Source organism: Rhinopithecus roxellana, chromosome 4 (genome assembly GCF_007565055.1).
Source record: "Rhinopithecus roxellana isolate Shanxi Qingling chromosome 4, ASM756505v1, whole genome shotgun sequence".
Lineage (NCBI taxonomy): Eukaryota > Metazoa > Chordata > Mammalia > Primates > Cercopithecidae > Rhinopithecus > Rhinopithecus roxellana.
The window spans coordinates 29,900,815-29,922,803 of NC_044552.1; the positions used below are offsets into that span (position 1 = coordinate 29,900,815).

At 48.0% G+C, this 21,989-nt stretch overlaps 1 protein-coding gene across 4 annotated transcripts in view; it reads left to right on the plus strand.

Moving 5' to 3' along the window:
- The window catches only part of PNPLA1 (patatin like phospholipase domain containing 1), a 43,647-nt gene that overhangs the window by 16,355 nt on the left and 5,303 nt on the right, over positions 1-21,989 (plus strand). For 2 of the 4 annotated variants that reach the window (XM_030928992.1, XM_030928993.1), the window contains exons 2-8: positions 5,462-5,619; positions 7,128-7,193; positions 8,262-8,471; positions 9,436-9,496; positions 16,037-16,645; positions 20,151-20,235; positions 21,438-21,563. In XM_030928992.1, the coding sequence (XP_030784852.1) occupies positions 5,462-5,619; positions 7,128-7,193; positions 8,262-8,471; positions 9,436-9,496; positions 16,037-16,645; positions 20,151-20,235; positions 21,438-21,563 (1,315 nt within the window). Of the gene's footprint in view, positions 1-5,461; positions 5,697-7,126; positions 7,194-8,261; positions 8,472-9,435; positions 9,497-16,036; positions 16,646-20,150; positions 20,236-21,437; positions 21,568-21,989 lie in introns of those variants that run through there. The other 2 variants (XM_030928995.1, XM_030928994.1) reach the window with 2 other exon arrangements.

Here is a 21,989-nt window from a genome sequence, read left to right on the forward strand (position 1 = left end):
TGGAGATGGGGAAGAGAAGCCTTCTGTTTTCATCCTCTGGGTCATCTTGAATAGCGACTTCTCTCTCTGGGCCTCAAGATCCCGCTTCAGGTCTAGAGTTCGTTCATTTATCCATTATTCATGCCTGCGTGCATGTTTCTTAAGTGCCGACCGTATTCCAGGCACTATATTGAGTGCTAGAGACAAAGGAATGAACAAGACAGAGACCATCCTTGCCCTCGTGTAGGGGGAGCATTATCCACCTAAACAAATAAACACATGTACAATTATCCCTTTTCTTCCCCTTTGATGATTTTTCTAGCCCCTCTTTCCCCCCTACTATATCTGTAGGATCCCCCAAGTTGACAGGAGAGGGAGTGTTCTCCCAGTCAGGCCTACACTATTCTGAAACTGGGGCACACCCTCTCGCTCCACGCTCGTATTTTGCTCTTGTGATTCCACACTTGAGCCTGACCACAGCTTGATAAGGATGTGGCGGCCGGGATCACTCTCTTCTGTTCAGATGAGTAGGCTGAGAGTCCGAAACATCCAAATGCCTTGTCACATAAGGAATGATTGCCATACCCAGTGTTTGAGCATTTACTGTATGCAGGCACTTTAAAAGCTGTCTGCCTCTTCATAATCCAGTAAGGTAGGTATTCTTAGACTAATTTTACAGGCAACAAAGTTGAGGATGAAAGATGTTACTTAAGTGGCCAGTGATGATCTAGATAGCATGTGGTGAAGCTGGGATTTGAACCAAATCTGCCCGGCTCCAAAGCCTAAGCTCTTTCCAAGAAATGGATGTGGTCACGGAAAGACTCTCTGATAAGCTGGGCACAGTGGCTCACGCCTGTAACCCCGCACTTTGGGAGGCTGAGGTGGGAGGATTGCTTGAGCTAGGGAGTTTGAGACCAGCCTGAGCAACAGGGCTAGAGACCCTGTTTCTACAAAATAAAAAGAATTATCCGGTATGGTGGCACATGCCTGTAGTTCCAGCTACTCAGGAGGCTGAGGTGGGAGGATGCTTTGAGGAGCCTGGGCAACAGAGTGAGACCCTGTCTCTAAAAAAAATTTTAAATTAAAAAAAGAAAGAGTCTCTGAGTGGCTGAAACTTGGAAATATAGCTTCCAAGTGCCCTTCAAAAATCTCCCGGTCTCAACATCTTTTTACATTTTATTTTTTAGAGGCAGGGTCTCACTCTGTCATCCAGGCTGGAGTGCAGTGGTGCAATCATGGCTTACTGCAGCCTTGACCTCCCGGACTCAAGTGATCTTCCCACCTCAGCCTCCTAAGTAGCTGGGACGACAGCAGCATGCCACCATGCCTGGCTAATTTTATTATTATTATTATAATTTTTGTAAAGACAGGGGTCTTGCTATGTCGCCAGAGCTGGTCTCAAACTCCTGGGCTCAAGCGATCCTCCCATCTCACCTTCCCAATGTGCTGGGATTACAAGCATGAACCACCACACCCAGCATTGACCCAGCATCTTATTTATTTATTTTTCTTGGCACATTAGACTCATAAAACCTGGTGAGCTGACCACACTAATCAATATTGTTAACTCTGCTGTCTATCCATCTATCTGGGATGATCTTGCCTTCAAGCTTTTATTGGGTAATTAAGTCAAGTAGCTCTTCCTTGGGGGCATCTCCATTGCTCTCAGGTTTTTGTATTCCTTTGTTCACATACTGAGAGGCTTGATGGGCATAGAGTATGGCCCATCTCTGCCCTGGAGGAATTTCCAGCCCTCAGGGGAAGTTTCTGAAGACCTTCCTATGGGCAAAGCTCAGTGATAGGCTATTGTCAGAGAAGGAGGAGAACTAGATTTGCCCTCAGAGAAACCCCTGCTCTGAGCAGAAGTGGATGTGCCTAGGGTGGGCTGAGGGGTGGGAACAGTCAACCGTGAGTACCCTGATCAGGACACACTGGGTCTGCGGTGCTGCTTCTAATAATCTTCTTGTGGTTAGTATGGGACTCTGTGTCTCAGAGCCTGGCAGCATGCAGCTCGGAAGGAGGCCTTTAAATGGGAGAAAGTGCTGGAAAATATGGTAATACATAAAGAAGTAAGCTAAATTTATCCCCTCTCTCAGCACCCAGCAATTGCTGTGCTTAACACTTAACTTTCTACCAACATGGATTTGTTTAACCAGATTAGTTGCTGGGTGAGAGAGAAAGGAGAGAGATAGACAGAGACAGAGACAAAGAGAGACACAGAGAAAGACAGTCAGAGACTTTGAAGACAGACAGGAACACGCACACATACACACCCACCCCCCTACACACACACCTGGAGAGAACTAAGAAGATGCAGAGCTAACAGTATTTTTTGGTGTGTGGCTTCAGCCAGCAGCAGCAGAGCTAGACTGAGAGAATCAGACAACTTCCTGCCCTCTTCCTCCCAGGCTACATGACTGGCTAGAGCATCGATAATTTCCAGATAGCACCATTTTCCGATGTCAGTTCTTTGGAATGTCGACACTGTTTCCATTATTTTGTCCAATGTTTTGTTCCTGTCACCCACTCCCACCACTGAATAGGTGAGTTGACTGTAGATGAATAATATACTAAAGCCACCATTAAAGTAAGCATTATAAGACTTTAAATATGCATGCCTTTGACCTAGCATTCTCACTTCTAGGAATTTATCCTAAGGAAAATAAGTATCTGGATAAAGAAGCTAGCATGAGATTGTTCATTGCATCATTTATTTAGAAAAGCAATGAAACAAACTAAATAGCCAACCACTCTTGGTTTCCTGATCAATAAATAATGGTATAACCTTACAACAGCTTTCCATACTGCTTTTAATATTAGAGCATAGGCTGGGTGCAGTGGTTCATGCCTATAATCCCAGCACTTTGTGAGACCAAAGTGGGAGGATTGCTTGAGACCAGGAGTTCAAGACCAGCCTGGGCAACATAATGAGACCCTATTTTTACAAAAATAAAAAAATTAGCTGGGTGTGGTGGCACATGCCTGTAATCCCAGCTACTCAGGAGGCTGAGGTGAGAGGATTGCTTGAGACAGGCATTCCAGGGTGCAGTGAGCTATCATGGTGTCCAGTTTAGGTGACAGAACAAAACTTTATTTGAAAAAACAAATTCGGTCATAAATGAATATTTGTTGACCTGGAAAAACATTCACAACAGATTAGGTGAAAGAAGCAAATTACAAATAGTATGTATTGTATGACCCTTTATAAGTATGAATAAAAATAAACTATATAGTTTAAGGAGACAGACCAAATGTTAGTCACTAGGAGGAGGGATTCCAAGACATTTTAATTTTTTTTTCTGCTTATCTGCATTTTTAAAAGTTTTTCCATAATGAGCATGTCTGATTTTTGTAATAAGAACAAATTTCCTTGCTTCCCTCCCAAGGGTGGCTTCTGCTGGGAGATCAGGCGTTCCTGGCTCCCAGGTATCATGGGAAAAGCCATTGACCCTTGCAAGGTGTTAAGCTGCTCACTAAGAATTCCCTGCCCCGGCTTGACTCCCCATCCCAGCTGGTCTTATGGGCGAGACCTCAGTGATCCAACACCTTGGTATCCAAATGAGCAGTTGCTGCATCACCTGTGAGTGGGTTAGCCTCTGCCCTCCCTTGAGGCCAGACACTGTTTACCACTGTTGGCACATGGTAAGTCTAACCTTACTAAAACTGTAGGGCCTTTCTGCCTCCCAGGAGCACCCTCCCCTGTAGGAGGGTGACAGCTATGATGCTCCATTGCTCAGGGCGGTCCCTACTACACATAAGCAGGTGTAATTCCGAAGGTTGAAAAAAAAAAAAAAAAAAAAAAAGGCTGTCACCATGGCAACCCAGGCTTGCTCAGCCTCTTCATTCCTGAGATCAGTCCAAATCCCAGGGAAAGAAGGTGGGGTATGGAGTCAGAAAAATCACTGCCTGGCTGCCTGACCTCAGGCAAGACGCTTAGCTTTTCTCTGTGTGAGTTTCTGCATCTGTAAAATGGTGCTGAAGCTTCTTATCTTACCTCCAGGACTGGGGTGAATAATCTGTGAACTGTAAAATACAAGAGGAGTAGGGCATCCTTAGTTTTGGCTTGTCCCCAAATTGCCATGTGACTTTGGGCAAATCACTCAACCGCTCTGTGTCTCAGCTGCTCTGTTTATAAATAGGCGAGTAAGGCACACTGATTACTTCCCAGATGTATTGCGAGGTGCCTGTGAGAATCCCAGAATCTCAAAACTGGAAGGAATCTTAGCCCTATCACTCATGCAGGAATCTTTTTGATAAACTCTCTGACAGAGGTACTTATCCAGCCTCTGCCTGGTTACCTCCCATGGCAGAAAACTCATGACCACACAGCTTCCCTTGTAGCCACTGCTACATGACACTAACTATAAGAAAGTTCTTCCCTATAGCGTATTATAGCACGTTTTATAAATAAATGTTGCTTAAAAAAGCAATCCTTTCCAGAGCTATTTTCATTCCTGATTTTCCCAAATGCTTGCACTGGATAGAGATGAGCAGTGGTCAGCAAAAAGCAGGTGTGGGCTCAGCTCCAGAAGAAGCTTTTGGCTTAGCATAGTAGAAGGAGCCCAGGCTCTGGGGTCACACAACCTAGGTTGAAAGGCTAACTTTATCCACTTACTAACTGGCTGACGCTGACCCTGGGAAAGTTATATTGCCTATCTGAGCCTCAGTTTCCTGATCAGTAAAAGGAAGATAGAAATACCCACCTCCTAGTATTGCTGTGGGAATTAAGCAAGTTATCACTTCTTATTAAGCTGACAACACAGACTTCCCTGGTGGGATTCTGGGGACTTGGGGTGGGGAACATTACACCCTCTTCTGCCACCCTGAATAGCACATCTGCCCTCTGAGCACATGGCACAGGCGAGCTTTACATACTCCATATCTCAGGGTCATCTCTCTCTCAGACCTGGACCAGGGCCATAAAGGAAAGATGACGCAATGGTTTCAAGACAAAGTTCACCTCCTCCACGCGATTCACCGGCCCAAGGCCAGCACCCCCTCCCTGCCCACAGACTCAGTGGGCACTAAGCAAGTATCCCAAGGCATCACTTGGGAACAACTTCCAACTGCACCAGTGTTTTCATAGGAATCTCATACAGGATCCCAGAAATGTGGTCTGGCAGTGGACTTCCAGGCAGAGTGACAAGAAGTTGTGGAAAGCTATTTGTGTTTGGGCTAAAGTGCTCCTTTAGCTGTTGATAAGAAGGTATCTGTCACGTAGCGACTCCTGGACAAAGGTCAGGACGCCTGGGTCCAGCTCCACCATCGCCTAGCTCTGGGCTCTCTGGAGCCAGCGACTTCCTTCCTCAGGGTCTTGCTTTCCTCACGTGCAGGACAGCAGGCCAATTCCCGGGGCTTTCCCAGCTCCCAAATTCTAGGTTTCCCCATTTGTTGGATGAGTTGGAGAAACCACCCTAGACCTCCCTTGGCCCCTGGCCACTGGGTGGCACCGACCACCCCCTCTTCTCTGCTTCCTTCGCAGATGAGTACCTCAGAGTCCTCAATGTGGGTGTGGCCGAGGTGAAGAAATCCTTCCTGGGGCCCTTGTCCCCATCCTGCAAGATGGTGCAGATGATGAGGCAGTTTCTGTACCGGGTCCTGCCCGAGGACTCCTACAAGGTCACCACGGGAAAGCTCCATGTGAGCCTCACCCGCTTCACGGACGGGGAGAGTGTGGTGGTTTCAGAGTTCACGTCCAAGGAGGAGCTCATTGAGGCAAGGGGGCTGCGCTGGGAGGGAGGGCCAAAGAGGGGGCGTGGGAGGGCTGCTCCTGCTCTCTCTCCACCGCCCAGCCCGATGCCTCACCCATCTGCCTCACTTCCCTGGTCCTTCCCTTGCTTCTTGCCCCCAGTGTCTCCCTGTGCAAGGTGCAGTGTTAGGTGAGATGGACACAGAAGCCCAGGACATACCAGGCTTGACCACCACCCTCAATGCTTCACCTTCACATCCGTCCTGCCCGGCCCTCTGCGCTAAGCCTAGAGCTTCACAGAGGCCCAGGTGTGACCTGCAGAGGGCCTGGGGCGCTTTCAGGGCCTTCCAGGCTGGGCTGCCCTGCGTCCTCCTTGAATTACTCCCAGTTTGTGAGAACAGTCAGGGGAGACAGGCCCCCATGTCCCCTTTCTGCCCCCTCACTTCTAGTGGCCCTTGATAAGGGATTGAATTGCTACCAAATCAGTTATCACTTAGAAAAGTGCATGCTAATCCTGAGTGCACTGCCCTCAGCTCATTAATATGCACTTTAGTTATGAACAATGATTGCTGGAGAGGGCTGCAGATAGGTCCCATTGTCTTTCGGGACAAAGGGGTTAAGCTGCATGGCTTCTACCCCACATCTCCACTCTCCTTCCTTCCCCACATACAGGGCCTTTGCCTCTGCATCTGCATCCCATACTGGCCTGGCAGTAATCCTGGGGATGAGGGATTAATAGGCAGTGTGCATGGACACCTCCTCCACTCCTCACGGCCCCTGGGGTTTATCAGCAGCTGGTTCTTCCAGATCTGCCTCCTCACACCCACTCCCATTCCGACTTCATCGCCCACTGCTGCAGTTTTCTCTCCCCAGCCCTCTCCCCCACCTTCCATTCCTACCATGCCAACCCTAGCAAACCACACACAAGCCAGACCTCTGGGCCTTCACACCTGCTGAAACCCACTCCCTCCTGCTAGGGCACTTGCCTTCATCCCCTCCCACCCTGCCTGCACCCCCTCTTGTGGAGCCACGGTGCCCATGCTCACCTCCACCAAGCCCCTGTCACCCCACTGCACCGTCACCCACTTGCTCACTCCCCCTTGTAGGGCATTCCCAAGGATGGGCCTCTCAGCCTCCTTTGCTGACACACATTAGTGGTTGTTGAATCCCACTGGATTCATGAAAGTTCAGCATCAGAAGGAACCCTGAAGCTATTGAGGACCCCGGCCCGCTTTAATGCTGGGATGTCAGGGCCAGACGGACCAAGTAGGTTACCAAGGACCCCATAAGTGAGAAGCAGACCAGGAATTGAACCCGGAGCTTTGCTTCCCAATGTGGCACCTTCACTTAGGATTTAAGGAGGTCCAGGCTGGTGGTGGATGGCCCAGCAGCTGATAGACGAGCCATCCCCACCCCGCCCCTGGGCCTCCGGCATCTCAGCCCTGTTCTCTCCATACAGGCCCTATACTGCAGCTGCTTCGTCCCTGTGTACTGTGGCCTCATCCCCCCGACTTACCGCGGTGTGGTGAGTGCTCCAGCATGGTGACAAGTGAACCGGGATCCAGGGGACCTCGGGTCCCTGTGACTCACACCTGGGGGAGCAGGGGGGTGGTCTCAGAATGCAGTGGGAGGACCTAGAGTTGGAGAATTTCTCGTGTTGTTACTCAGAATTCCCATTGTAGATGGCTTTCTGGGCCTTTAAGATGAACTTCTCCAGCTGGGGTGGGCTCCTCTCTGGATCCGCCTACCCATGCCGAACCCGGCAAATCAAGGTTCCCTAGGCTTGGCAGGCTCTCCCAGACTTCTCGGAACAGAGGAGATGGACCCTGAAGCGCTGGGACCTGGAACCTCAAAAGATGAGGATGTTTTCTGAGGCCCTCTAGGCCAGGGCCTTACAGACTTTCATGTGCCCGTGAATCACTCGGGGTCTCGTAAAACTACGCAAGTTCTGATCCAGGCAGTCAGCAGCAGGGCCTGAGGATCCGCCCCTAACCAGCCTCAGGTGCTGCCCATGCTGCTGGTGGGTGGGCCACACTCTGAGTAGTGATGGTCTAGCTCATGCCCCTTCCTCATTTTATATGCAGAGAAAGTTAGGGCCAGAGACTAGGATTCAGGTAGTTGATGGAGCCCGTATTGCACGTCAGCCAGCCTGAGAGTTAGAGTCTCAGTATTTGTCGTCCTTCATTCATAGGTGAGAAAACAGAAGCCCCAGAAAGGACAGGGCTTGTGGATGAACAGGTGGTGGGGCTGTGGCAGAGGGGCACGTCTCCTGCTTTACCCAGAGTATGGGTCCCCTGCACACAGAGCCCTGGGAGCCCCAGTTTCAGCGCCACTAAGATAGTGGAGGGAGGATCAGTGCAGGACAGAGCACCGGGCTGGGAGTCCAGAGGCCAGTGCGGACTCACCAAGTGACCAGGGGCACACCACACACCCACCAGGACCTCCATCTCCAGGCTTATCCTGAAGGGTCTTCTGGACCTTCCTTGATGGGCCCTTGAAGCTGGTACCATGTCCCATGGGCCATTTCGATGTACTCCGAGTGGGGCTGAGAACTCTGGCCCCAGGTGAGCATTTCTCACTCTGCCCTACACAGAGGTACATCGATGGGGGCTTCACAGGCATGCAGCCTTGCGCCTTCTGGACCGACGCCATCACCATCTCCACCTTCAGTGGGCAGCAGGACATCTGTCCCCGGGACTGCCCCGCCATCTTCCACGACTTCCGCATGTTCAACTGCTCCTTCCAGTTCTCCCTGGAGAACATTGCCAGGATGACCCACGCATTGTTCCCCCCGGACCTGGTGGTGAGAGGCAGGAGGGGTCTGGGGAGTAGGGGAAGGTACCAGGGACTAGGGGTGGGGTTAGAGAGCCACTGGGGCCCACTCAAATTCCATCTGAGTCTCCTCCCCTCAAATGATCCCTTAAACTTCCTCCTAGACCTGCCTACTGGCCTTGCTTCTAACTAGCTGTGTGACCTTGAACAAGTGCCTTAAGCTCTTCTGGCTTCAATATTCTCCCCTGTAAAGCGAGATGATGTCAGAAGTGCTGATAGAAATATTAACTGAATCCTTCCACTCAGACAGTTCATGTACCAAAGCAAGGGTCGGCAAACTGCAGCCCACGGGCCATATCCAGCCTATGGCTTGTTTTTGTACAGCCTGTGAGCTAAGAAAGGGGTTTCCATTTTTAGAGAGTTATGGGGGAAAAAAAGAAGAAAAAGAAAAAGAACATTAGGCAGAGACTGCCTGTGGCCAGCAAAGCCCAAAATAAGTATTTACTATCTGGCCCTTTACAGAAAAGGCTTTGTGGGCAATATCTCATGTAATCCTCTAGCATCCTCTGTGACCAATATTATTGCTGTCCCCATTTTGTAGATGAAGAAATTGAGGCTGTGAGAGGTGAGAGCAACACAGCCAATAAGGGGCAGCCCAGAGACCTGAACTCAGGCTCCAAACTTTGCTCTTCATATGGCCCCGATGCACCTCGTCTGGTTCTGCCATGAGCACCCAACACTTTCCTGCCCAGGGGAGGCTGAGGATCCACCATGAATAGTGTCACTCATGAACGCAGCATCACGGGGGCGTGTGACCAGGAATTGCTCCCCAATTCTTCTTAGCAGATAGTGAGGGATGGGACACTGGATGGGTACGTTTTGAAAAGTCCATCAAATAAAGTTCAAGAGCAATGGGAGTAGCAGCCCTGGATGGGGGGACTGTGGCCCCTTCATCACCGCAGCCTTGGTTATTCTCCTGGTGCCCCCGCCCCCAGATCCTGCATGATTACTACTACCGAGGGTACGAGGATGCAGTTTTGTACTTGAGGCGACTGAGTAAGTACTGGTGGGGCCCCAGGCAAGGGCAGTGTTGGAGGGTAGGGAGAGTTCAAACAGTAGAAGGGCTGAGTGGAGGGGTATTCCCCCCAAATTTGTGACCTGGAGACGCCCTTCACCTGGGAGAGCTGGAAATGGGAGTGGGGATCTAACAGGCTGCATTGCCCAGCCCAGACCGCTGGGTCTAGAAAGTAGGATCTCCATGTAAAGGAGGCTTTGGGGTTAACTAAGGGCACAGTGTCTAGGACAGTTGTACATGTATGTTTATGAATGTAAAAACTCTTATTTAGGAAATCCAGAGTTCAGATCTCCCTGGAGAATTCCATTTTCATGTCATTTCATTCTCTTCCACTTTATTCTCTTTCCAGTAAAATCGCATTATTAAGGTAGAACTGGATGTCACTAGTTTATATTTGTGTAAGACTCTGAGTGACCAGCAAATCACAGAGAAGAGCCTTTGCCCTGCGTAGGTTTGGAATGGTGGTCCCTCTACCTATATATTCTCTGTGCTTTATCAGGGTGGAAGAAACAATTCCAATGACATGTCTTTTATGGGCTAACTCCATGGCAAACATCTTTGTTACAAGAAATGAACAGAACTGGATGTGGTGGCTCATGCCTGTAATCTCAGCACTTTAGGAAGCCAAGGCAGGAGGATCACTTGAGCCCAGGAATTTGAGACCAGCCTGGGCAATTGTGAGACTCCCATGTCTACATGAAATTAAACAATTAACTGGGCATGGTGGCACATGCTTATAGCCCCAGCTACTTGAGGTCAAGGTGGCAGCGAGCCATGACTACACCACTGCACTCCACTCTGGGAGACAGAGTGAGACCCTGCCTTTTTTTTTTTTTTTTTTGAGACAGAGTCTCGCTCTGTTGCCCAGGCTGGAGTGCAGTAGCCGGATCTCAGCTCACTGCAAGCTCCACCGCCCGGGTTTACGCCATTCTCCTGCCTCAGCCTCCCGAGTAGCTGGGACTACAGGTGCCCACCACCACGCCCGGGTAGTTTTTTGTATTTTTTTAGTAGAGACGGAGTTTCACCATGTTAGCCAGGATGGTCTCGATCTCCTGACCTCATGATCCGCCCGTCTCGGCCTCCCAAAGTGCTGGGATTACAGGCAAGACCCTGTCTTTAAAAAAAGAAAGAAATCAACAAAAGCTTTGCCATATTTAGAATCAATTATTTTCAGAAAAAGGGATCACTAGGTCAAAGGGTTTACCTAATGTTACATCAGAAGCATTTTCCTTGTTGCCACACGTCTTTGTGACTGTCTTTTTTGGCAGTTGTATAATATTCCATCATAGCTGTACAGAAAAATGTGCTTGATCATTCCTTTGAGTTTCCAAATGTTTGTGATTATGAGTAATTCTGTGGCAAACTTTTTGTGTATGTAGCTTTAAAAAAATACTCTGTGGGTGAGATTAAGGGGTTGGATGAGATTTTCTTCCTAGGAGGTGTTCACTTATTTTTCCCTTCTTTAAAATTCCTTCCTGCTTCCCAAGCTTCCATTATCCTGTCTCTACTTTCTCCTGGGTCCTTTCTCCCAACAAGGGGGGTGGACAGGCTGGACAGACAGGAGAGCAGGATGGAGAAAACCTGGGCTCTAGAGGCAGGTAGCTCTAGGCCCCCACCTCACCCATAAGCTGTGTGACCTCCAGATAATAGCTTCCCCTCTCTAAGGCTTGGTTTTCTAACCTATGAAAAAGGGGGTTTAGATCCTAGCTCCTGACACCTACTAACTGTGTGATCTTGAGCAGGTAATTAATCTCCTGGGGCCTCAGTTTCCTCATCTGTAAAAGGGGCCTAATCATGGAACCTTATGGTTTTATTTTGAAGATTAAAGGAGCGAAGCCACAAGACCTTAGCACAATGCTTAAATAAATGGTAGCTCTCATGAGAAGTGCTGAGTCCTAGCCACGGTCAGTCCAGCCTACTGCTGGGTGAAACCTGATGGTGGCACTTCAGGAATCCGCCCCCAAAATTGAACCAGTATATGGATGGGGGCAGGTTTCATCAATGGCCCTGGAATCACTCCAAGTAGGAACAGATACAACTCCTAAGGGAGAAAGGGTCTCGTGCTGACTACCAACTATTTTTGCTTCCTCTTCCAATTTGCCAGTGTATGGCATGGCTTTTTCAGCATAGATTTCACCTCCACCACCTTAGTCCTCTTGGATTTGGTGGGAGTGGATTTTTCTCCCTGCATCAGATGTAAACAGGAACTACTGACACATACTGAGAAATTGCAGTTGGTCTCCAGAGCCACACTCTTATCCCTTCCTGCCATCTGGGAACAGAAAATGGGAGTCCACCCGGCCTCCCTCAGGCTGCTTTCTGGGTTGGGGGGTCACCTCCAGTAGGAAACTACACCCCAAAAGGTGTCACCCTCCACTCCTCAGCTCACATTCTCACAACCTCTTTCTCCTCCCTCCCAAGGGAGGAGAATTAATTATTCCTGCTGCCAGGCAAGCCACTCTCTCTACACTCGGCCCATCCTGGCAGCGGCCTTCTGCCAAAGGGAAGGGCAGTGCACGCTGGCGTGCTTGAAAATCCACATTCCCCACACAGATGTATGAACGTGGGTGCTGAGTGAGGTTGGAGCTCAGAGGATGCCATGTCTAAAATATCCATCCGGCATTCAGGCATGCCTGGCCAAACCTCTCTTCCGCCTTCCTCCCTGACTCCCTTCTTCCCTCTCACAGTTTGGTAAGTGTCTCCCTCTCTGTACACACACACACACACACACACACACACACACACCCCTGTGAAACCATCACCACAATTAAGATAGTGAATAATTCGTCATCCCCAAAATTTCCTCATGCCCTTTCATGATCCCTCCCACCTTCCCTCACCCCCTGCCATTCCCAAGCAACCCCGATCTGCTTTCTGCCATCACAGATTAATTCACTACAATGTGAACTCTTTTTTTAAAATCTGAATTCTTTCACTCTGCATAATTATTCTGAGATTCATCCATGTTGTTGAATGTATAAATAGTTTGTTCCTTTTTACGTTCTGTGCCACTGTATGAATGTACCACAGCTCATCTACCAAAAGAGTTGAGTATACCACTGTATGCATATGCCATAGCCCATTTACCCATTCCCCTGTTGATGGACATTTAGGTCATTTCCAGATTTGGGCTATTATGGATAAAGCTGCTGTGAACACTCATACATAAGTCTTGGTGTGGACATATGCTTTCATTTCTCTTGGGTAAATACCTAGAAATGGAATGACGGGATTGCGTGGTGCATGCATGTTTAACATACATCCACAAATATTTTAATTGTGGTAAAAAAAAACACGTAACAAATTTTAAGCACGCAGTTCAGTTGTGTTAACTATGTTCGTATTGTTGTGCAGCAGATCTCTAGAACGTTTTCATCTTGCAAAACTGAACCTATACACACATTGATCAACAACTCCCCCTTTTGTCTTCCTCCAGCCCCCAGCAACCACCATTCTACTTTCTGTGCTGATGATTTTGACTACACTAGGTACCTCATATAAATGGAATCATGCAGTATTTGTCTTTTTGTGACTGGCTTATCTCACCTAACATAATGGCCTCAAGGTTCATCCATGATGCAGCTGTAGCATGTGACAGGATTTTCTTCCTTTTTTGAGACGGAGTCTCCCTCTGTTGCCCAGGCAGTGGCACGATCTTGGCTCATTGCAACCTCCGCCTCCTGGGTTCAAGCAATTCTCCGGCCTCAGCTTCCTGAGTACCTGAGACTACAGGCACGCACCACCATGCCCGGCTAATTTTTGTGTTTTTAGTAGAGATGGGGTTTCACCATTTGGCCAGGATGGTCTCGATCTCCTGACCTCATGATCCGCCCGCCTTGGCCTCCCAAAGTGCTGTGATTACAAGCGTGAGCCCCCGCTCCCGGCCGATTTTCTTCCTTTTTAAAGCTAAACATATTCCACGTTTTCTTTGTCCATCCATCTGACAAAGGACACTGGGGTTGCTTCCATCTTTCAGCTGTTGTGGATAATGCTGCAGTGCCCATGGATGTATACATGTCTCTTCCAGATCCTATTTCAATTCTTTTGGATATATAACCAGAATAGATGTTTGACTTTTTAATAAACTGCCAAATGGTTTCCCAAAGCAGTTGTACCATGTTTCATTTCTACCAGCAGTGGATGAGCGTTCCCATTCCTCCAAAACTTTTGGTCTTTTTGATTAACACTCAGAATTTTTCATTTTAGCCCTTCTAAGAGGTGCATGTCAGTAACATATTGTGGTTTTAATCTGCATTCCCCTAATGACTAATGACTTTGAGCATCTTTTCATTTGCCTGTTTGCCTGCCATAGATCTTCTTTGGTGAAGCATTCGTTCCACTCTTTTGCACATTTCTCACCTAGACTCTTAATAAGCTTTGTGTTTTTAGGGTAGTTTTAGATTTACGGATAACCTGTGAAAATAATACAGGGTGTTTGTCTCACATCTGTTAGACGTCACAGAATGGTACGTACATACCATGGTATTCAGTCCAGTACATTCGTTACAACTTATGAACCAATCTTGATATGTTTTTAAGTAAAAGCCATTGCTTATTCAGATTTTCTTAGTTTTTACCTAATTCCTTTTTCTGTTCCAGGAACCCTCACCCAGGGATCACATTACATTTCGTTGTCACATCTCCTAGGGTTCCTCTTGCCTATAACAGTTTCTCAGACTTTTCTTATTCTTTTTTTTTTTTTTTTTCTTTTTTTGAGACGGAGTCTCATTCTGTCACCCAGGCTGGAGTGCAGTGGCGTGATCTCAGCTCACTGCAAGCTCCGCCTCCTGGGTTCATGCCATTCTCCTGCCTCAGCCTCCCGAGTAGCTGGGACTATAGGCGTCCGCCACCATGCCCGGCTAGTTTTTTGTATTTTTAGTAGAGACGGGGTTTCACCATGTTAGCCAGGATGGTCTCGATCTCCTGACCTTGTGATCCACCCGCCTCGGCCTCCCAAAGTGCTGGGATTACAGAGACTTTTCTTATTCTTGATGACCTTGACAGAGTTGACTATCGGTTAGGTATTTTGTAGAATGTCCCTCAGTTGGGGTTTGTCTGATGTTTTTCTCATGATTAGGCTGGGGTTGTGAATTCTGGGGAGGAGACCACAGAGGTAAGGTGCCATTCACGTCGCATTACCTCACGGGCACATGCTGCCAACATGACGTATCCCTGCTGATGTTGACCGTGACCGCCTGACTGAGGTAGCGTCCATTGGGTTTCTCCATTGTAAAGTACTCTTTCTCCCTCTGTCCTTACTGCAGTCTTTGGAAGAAAGTCACTGTGCACAGCTCATACTTAAGGAGTGAGAAGTTATGCTCTACTCCCTAAAGGGTCAAGTATCTACACAAATTATTTAGAATTCTTCTGCAGGGGAGCTTTCTCTCTTCTCCCTGATTTACTTACTTAGGTAATCACATGTTGGTATCAGTGTGGACTCACGCGTATGTTACACTTTGGGTCATTGTTCAATACTACTTTATTTTTTTCCTCAAATTGTTCCAGCTTTGGCCATCGAGAGCCCTTTCAGTCGGCTCTTTTACACATTTTAAAAACTGAATTGTTTGTTTTCTTATTTTATTTTATTTTTTTGAGACGGAGTCTGGCTCTGTCGCCCAGGCTGGAGTGCAGTGGCCGGATCTCAGCTCACTGCAAGCTCCGCCTCCCGGGTTTACGCCATTCTCCTGTCTCAGCCTCCCGAGTAGCTGGGACTACAGGCGCCCGCCACCTCGCCCGGCTAGTTTTTTGTATTTTTTAGTAGAGACGGGGGGTTTCACCGTGTTAGCCAGGATAGTCTCGATCTCCTGACCTTGTGATCCGCCCGCCTCGGCCTCCCAAAGTGCTGGGATTACAGGCTTGAGCCACCGCGCCCGGCCGAAAGTATAGTCTTCCTTTTACCTTTCTCAATGAGACTTACAACCACAGTGACCTTCTCAGAACTAGCCTCAGCTGGTTGCCTCCCCTGCCTAAGAGTCGTGCTACAATAATGCTTGCCATGAAAACCAAGGATCTTAGCTGCTGCCTACAGCCCTGACATGGTCTGGCCCCTGCCGCCTCCTCAGCCTCCTCCCCCAGCACGGTCCCCTCACCCCACGCTGACCTTTCAGGCCCACCACCTGGTGTGTCTTCAAACTTTGTGGCCTTTGTGTGTGCTGTTCCCTCTGCTGAAACACCCTCACCACCCCGCCCTGACCATCCTGGGCCACGTGCCCTTCAGATCTCTGCTCACTGCCAGTCCCTCAGATGACCTGCCCTCTCTCACAGCACCACACTCCTCTCTTCCTGCACTTGCCTCAGTTGAAACTCTAGATGATTTGGGTGGGCAACGCCTGCTCCCCCACACTACACCATAAGTGCCAGGAACCATCACGTTTGTTTTCACTCACTATAAATTCAAGTAAGTACAGAAAGACCTTTGAAAAGCACTGATCCTGTTTAGGAAAATAACTCAAGAAACCATTTTCACAAAAGCCATGCTGTTGCCTGGGCTGAGTAACACCCCATGCTGTTGTTTCTCCTAGATGCTGTTTATCTTAATTCTCCCTCCAAGAGAGTGATTTTCCCCCGGGTGGAAGTGTACTGCCAGATAGAACTCGCCCTTGGCAATGAGTGCCCTGAACGCAGTCAACCAAGCCTTCAAGCACAGCAGGCCAGTCTGGAAGGAGCCCCACGACCTCACACGGAGTGGGTTCCCAAAGGGGATGGAAGAGGCGGACATAATCCGCCTGCGTCCCCACCTGTGCAGACACTTGAATCCACATGTGAGTCACCTGTTTCAGCACCAGTCTCTCCACTTGAGCAGCCACCTGCACAGCCACTGGCCTCTTCAATGCCACTTTCTCCAACTATCATGCCACCTGTATCATTCTCAGCTGTGCACAAGCCACCCAGTTCCATACCTGGCTCATCACTGCCCACCACACCACCTGGACTGTCACCTGTGTCACCTCAGCAGCAGGTACAACCATCTGGATCACCACCCAGATCTCTACACTCTCAGGCACCCACTTCACCCAGGCCATCCCTGGGGCCTTCCATTGTGGGGACACCTCAAACTCCACCCCGAGGTTCTTTTTCAGCCTTCCCTGCTCAGCCACCTGTGGAGGAACTAGGCCCAGAACAGCCCCAAGGTATGGACCCTGCTGGCTTCTTACTGCTTTCTCATTCCTGGAGCCCCTCGGCAAGAGAGCAAGGACACCAGGGCCGATAACTGCTTCTTTAGGGGTGCATGGATGAAGTTAGCAGTGAGCTTTAGCGTCTCTGCCCATTATGAGGACAGTCCGCCACAAGGGGGCAGTATAAAGGACATTGGTTCATTCCCTTGGTGCAGTGCTTCTCAAAGTGTGGTCCCCGCACCGGCAGCAAAAGCATCACCTGGAAACTTGTTAGAAATTATAATCCTCAGGTCCTATTGCAGACCTACTAAATCACCAGCTTTGGAGGTGGGGCCCACCTGTCTTTTTTACAAGCTCTCCAGGTGATTATTTTGCCTGCTCACATTTGAGATCACTGGGCCAGTAGATTTTTACTGTGAAACCTGCTGTGCTGGTGCTACTCAAAGAGTGGTCCGCAGACCAGTCCAGCCCTCAACTGTGTGTTACTAGCCCACCACGGAGTGAATGCAGAAATTAAGAGTAATCATTTAGAAACGTTTATAGCACTAAGGTATTGCCACAACATCCTGGAGCTTGACCATTTTTTACTAATTCATTTGCATTATATTTCACAAAAGTACGAGTTTGTTATAGACTACAAAGAAATTTTTTAAAAACTGGTCCCTTACTACTACAGATGGTTTCAGAAGCACCACTATACAGGCTGCAAAGATAAACCGTTCTCAATTCCTTACTCAGGAAATCTCCCTTTCAGCAGAGGAGATAACACAGATACTAAGCTCAAAAATACAGTCGGGGCTGGGTGTGGTTACTCACACCTGTAATACCAGCACTTTGGAAGGCCAGGGTGGGTGGATCACCTGAGGACAGGAGTTCAAGACCAGCCTGATCAACATGGTGAAACCCCATCTCTACTAAATACAAAAATTAACCAGGCATGGTGGTGCATGCCTGTAATCCCAGCTACTTGGGAGGCTGAGGTAGGATAATCACTTGAACCCAGAAGCTGGAGGTTGCAGGGAGCCGATGATTGCTCCATTGCACTCCAGCCTGGCCAACAAGAGTGAAACTCCATTAAAAACAAAACAAAACAAAACAAACAAACAAACAAAAACAGAAGTATACTGTGTACTATATAACTAACAAAAACACAGTGTTGGAGGGTATTTGTAGAGAATAAGACCACTTCTCTCTGGGGGAGCATGAAAAGCTTCTTGGAGGTGACAGGTGAGTTTAAATGGGCAGGATTTTGAACATCATGGTTTGTGGGACATATGGGATGGAGTAGAAAGAGCATTTCCGATTTTGTTTATTTAAGATGCTCAGTTGCAGTGCAGGGATGTGCAGGGCACTTTCAAGGTACTTTAGGAAGGAGAGGACATGTGTGTGGCCACCATGGATGGTCTGGGTGGGGACAGAGGGACAGAGACCCAGATGAGGGACTGAAGCCAGATTGTAGGGTGCTCATGGTCCTCAGCCAAACTTCCAGAGCTATTATAGTAAACGTCACAGATCAGCAATGTCTCCTCCTCTGGGAATTAGCCCCAAGTTGGCAGAGATGCCCTTTCCTTGGAACAGGTTTACTTTGACTCTTTTAATGAGATAGAAACAAAAGGCCATTAAGAAAATGAGGCTGTGGCTCATGCCTTTGAGAGGCAGAGGCGGGCAAATCACTTTCAGTCAGGAGTTTGAGACCAGCCTAGCCAATGTGGTGAAACCCCATCTCTACTAAAAAACAAAAAATTAGCTGGGCATGGTGGCAGGTACCTGCAGTCCCAGCTACTCAAGAGGCTGAGGCAGGAGAATCACTTGAACCAGGGAGGCAGAGGTAGTAGTGAGTAGAGATCTTGCCACTGCACTCCAGCCTGGGCGACAGAGTGAGACTCCGTTTCAGAAAAAAAAAAAGAGTCAGAAAATTGGTCACAGTGTTTTACCTGCTCTCTTGTTTCCTGTTGAATGCAAAACATTTGTTTTACATTAATCATACCTGTGCATGAAGGTGGCCATCTTCATGTACCTGAGCAGTCCTGGGCCCCAAATTGGCATCCTCACTCATATTGGGGGTAGATAGAGGGCATATATAGTCTAGTGATTCTCCACTGGGAGTGATTTTGTCTCCAGGAGACATTTAGCAATGTCTGCAGACATTTTGGTTGTCACTTAGTGGTTAGAGGCTGGGGACACTGAAAAATACCCTGTAATTCACAGAATAGCCTCTGTACAAAGCGCTAACTCTTAGTGTCAATAGCATGTACTGAGATTGAGAAACCATGTTATAGCCTACAACTGAGCCTCCACGGTGACATCCTAGGCCATCTATGCAAATTAGGCAGAGCTGAGGCGCCCTAGAGCCAGCTTATCCAACATGCGGCCCAGGATGGCTCTGAATGCAGCAGTCTGTAAAAAATTCATAAACTTTCTTAAAACATTGTGAGATTTTTTTTTGGATTTTTTTTTTTTTTTTTTTTAGCTCATCAGCTATCATTACTGTTGATGTATCTTCTGTGTGGCCCAGGACAATTCTTCTACCAGTGTGGCCCAGGGAAGCCGAAAGACTGGACACCCTGTCCTAGAGCGTAGTAGTATCAGTCATTTAATGATGGCCATTGGTGGCGTTGGGGAACAGGAAAATTGTGAAAAGCCCTAGGAAAATCCAAAAACAGAAGGACAAGCCTCATTGTGAATAGATTTGGGAGAGTTAGGGACATACAACAGGCCTCTAACAAAATAACTTCAGAGGAACCTACATATATTTTATATTACTTTTATTTATATATAATACATAATTACATATTAACCTTCATATATTATGTACCCCCATACTCATTAGAAACATGCAAAAAGCTCACTTAAGAGCAATGGTTGCGAAACTATTAATACTCTGTTCTAAGAAACAAGCAAAAAGCATTACATGAAGCATGTGATGGAAAGTCCAGCCCCCTCCAGGGGATTTTCCTGAAAATCTTCCCTAACACACTGCTTTCTGTGAGGGAGCTATTTTTTTCTTTTCCTTCTTTTTTTTTTTTTTTTTTTTTTGAGACAGTATCTCACTCCCAGCTCACTACACTCTCAACCTTTGGGGCTCAGGTGAGTCTCCTGCCTCAGCCTCCCACGTAGCTGGAATGACAAGCATGCACCACCACACCCAGCTAATTTTTGTATTTTTAGTAGAGACAGGGTTTCACCATGTTGGCCAGCCTGGTCTCGAACTCCTGGCCTCAAGTGATCCACCCATCTTTGCCTCCCAAAGTGCCGGATTACAGGCGTGAGCCACTGCACCTTCCCCTGGGAGTGGTTTCTGATGTTCCACCAAGGGTCCAAGTCAGCCCCTCCACAGATGCCGCAGGCCTGCATTTCAGTCAAGTCCCACAACATGACTGGTTGTAAAGACGAGAATTTGAGGACAAGAGAGTTCTTTGCTGTTTTTAAACCTTCTCATGTACTTACTATTGCTATTTCAAAAATGACTCCATATCCCCCCTCCCCATCTCACTCCCGTTTCCTTTATTTGTACTTTTAGCTGTAGCTCCTCTTGTCTCTTCAAATCCAAAAAGCGCCGTGCCTCTGGTTCACGTGAAGGAAACCGTCAGCAAGCCTTATGTCATGTAAGTTTCTCCTTCGTGGAGCACGCTCTTTCCTTTGGGCGGGAGAAGGGAGCCCAGCTAAGCCATATCTTCCACCGCCTTAGCTGCCCCAGGAACCCTGGGATCCTTTTCTGGTGTGTGTGATTGTGTGATCACAGGTCCACCCCTTTATGTCTCACAAAGCCGCCTTCTCTTGTTCAGTGAGGGCGGCGTGTGGGGAAGGAGCCCGTCCATGTTGATGTCATTCTCTTCTCCTGCACACTGGGAATGCACCTTCTCTGAGTGCGGTGTGAGAATGCGCAGCCCCTGCCCTCGTATTTTATTCTCCAGTGATACCACAGTTCAAGAAGGCCTGCAGGCATCCTACCTCCCAGCCTTAGGCAGCTCCTGCATGGCATGAATTAAGAATCTCTATCAAAGGCCTTCCTTACTCGAACTATTTTCTATTAGCCTCATAATGACCGGATAGTCCTGGACTGTAGACTGTCCCCAGAAAATCTTTTTTATTATGCACATCAAGTGTCTGGGTTGTGCAACATACACTCCATTGTATCTTTGCAATTAACTCTGAGAGGGCCTGGGGTTCTGCATTTTTTTTAAAACATCCCTGAGGATCACATTACCCAGGCTCCCTTGCTGGCTGAATGCCGTTTGTACTGGCAGTGGGGGAGGCACCGCAGGAGATCAGAAATTGGGTCGAGGGTATTTCTCCCCACAACCCCAGCCCCGCTCTCATCCCTCCCTGCCTTGGGACCACTCTGGCAATGGCTGGGTTTCTCCATGACCACAGCTGCAGGTATTGAGAGAGCAGGGCCCGAGGCATTCTTGCTTTTAATGTTTGCACTCTCTCTCACATCAAGCATATTAAAATTTACCTGCTTCCCACATTAAGTATAATTTTAACCATAAAACTTTTTGAAAGAGTTTGTATGAATTTAACAATTTTGAGCTTAGGCATAAGTTATGCATTTTGTTCACATAATTTAAACCTTTTTGCATTTACATATAGCTATATAAAAGTCTGAGTTTCAGTTGACTCATGGGCATGATGTTACTTAGATAAATATTCATTGATTATATTTTTAAAAGTTTGCTGGGAAATCCGATGCTCAGCCAGGGTTGAGAACCACAGCACGGGTGTGTCCACTTGTGGAGCTGAGTAGGCCCGGATGTTGCAGGGCCCAGGCCAGGCCCATAATGAACCACTTAATCTCTTTGCCTAGGGAGAGCCCTGCTGAAGACTCAAACCGGGTGAATAAGGTCTTCAAGAAGAACAAGCAAAAGACAAGTGGCACCAGAAAAGGTTTCCCAAGACATCCGCGATCCAAAAAACCAAGCGGCAAAGTGCAGTGAGCATGACTAATGTTCCTTAAATCCCATGGAGAGGAGCAGCTTTGGGAACTGTGTTCAGGGAGATTCTGAGAAATGGAGGGGAGAGTAGGGGAGTAGTGGAGGGGTGGGAGATTAGGCTTTGGAACAGACACATCCGACATAAAATTCCTGCTCTGCCACAACTCCACTCAGGGATCATGGTTGGGACACTTGCTCTCCCTGAGCCTCCATTTCCTGTAAAATGGGGATGATACCACTTCACAAAGTTGTGAGAGTTTAATGTGATCAATGATGTAAATTGCCTCATAGAATGCAGAATGTGTAATAGCTCACAATAAGTAGATATTATGTTTACATAATTCCCAGAGGTTAGCTGGTTGCCTCTCCACTTCTGAAGAAATGCTACTTAAAAACAAAACTAGACAGGCCAGTCATGGTGGCTC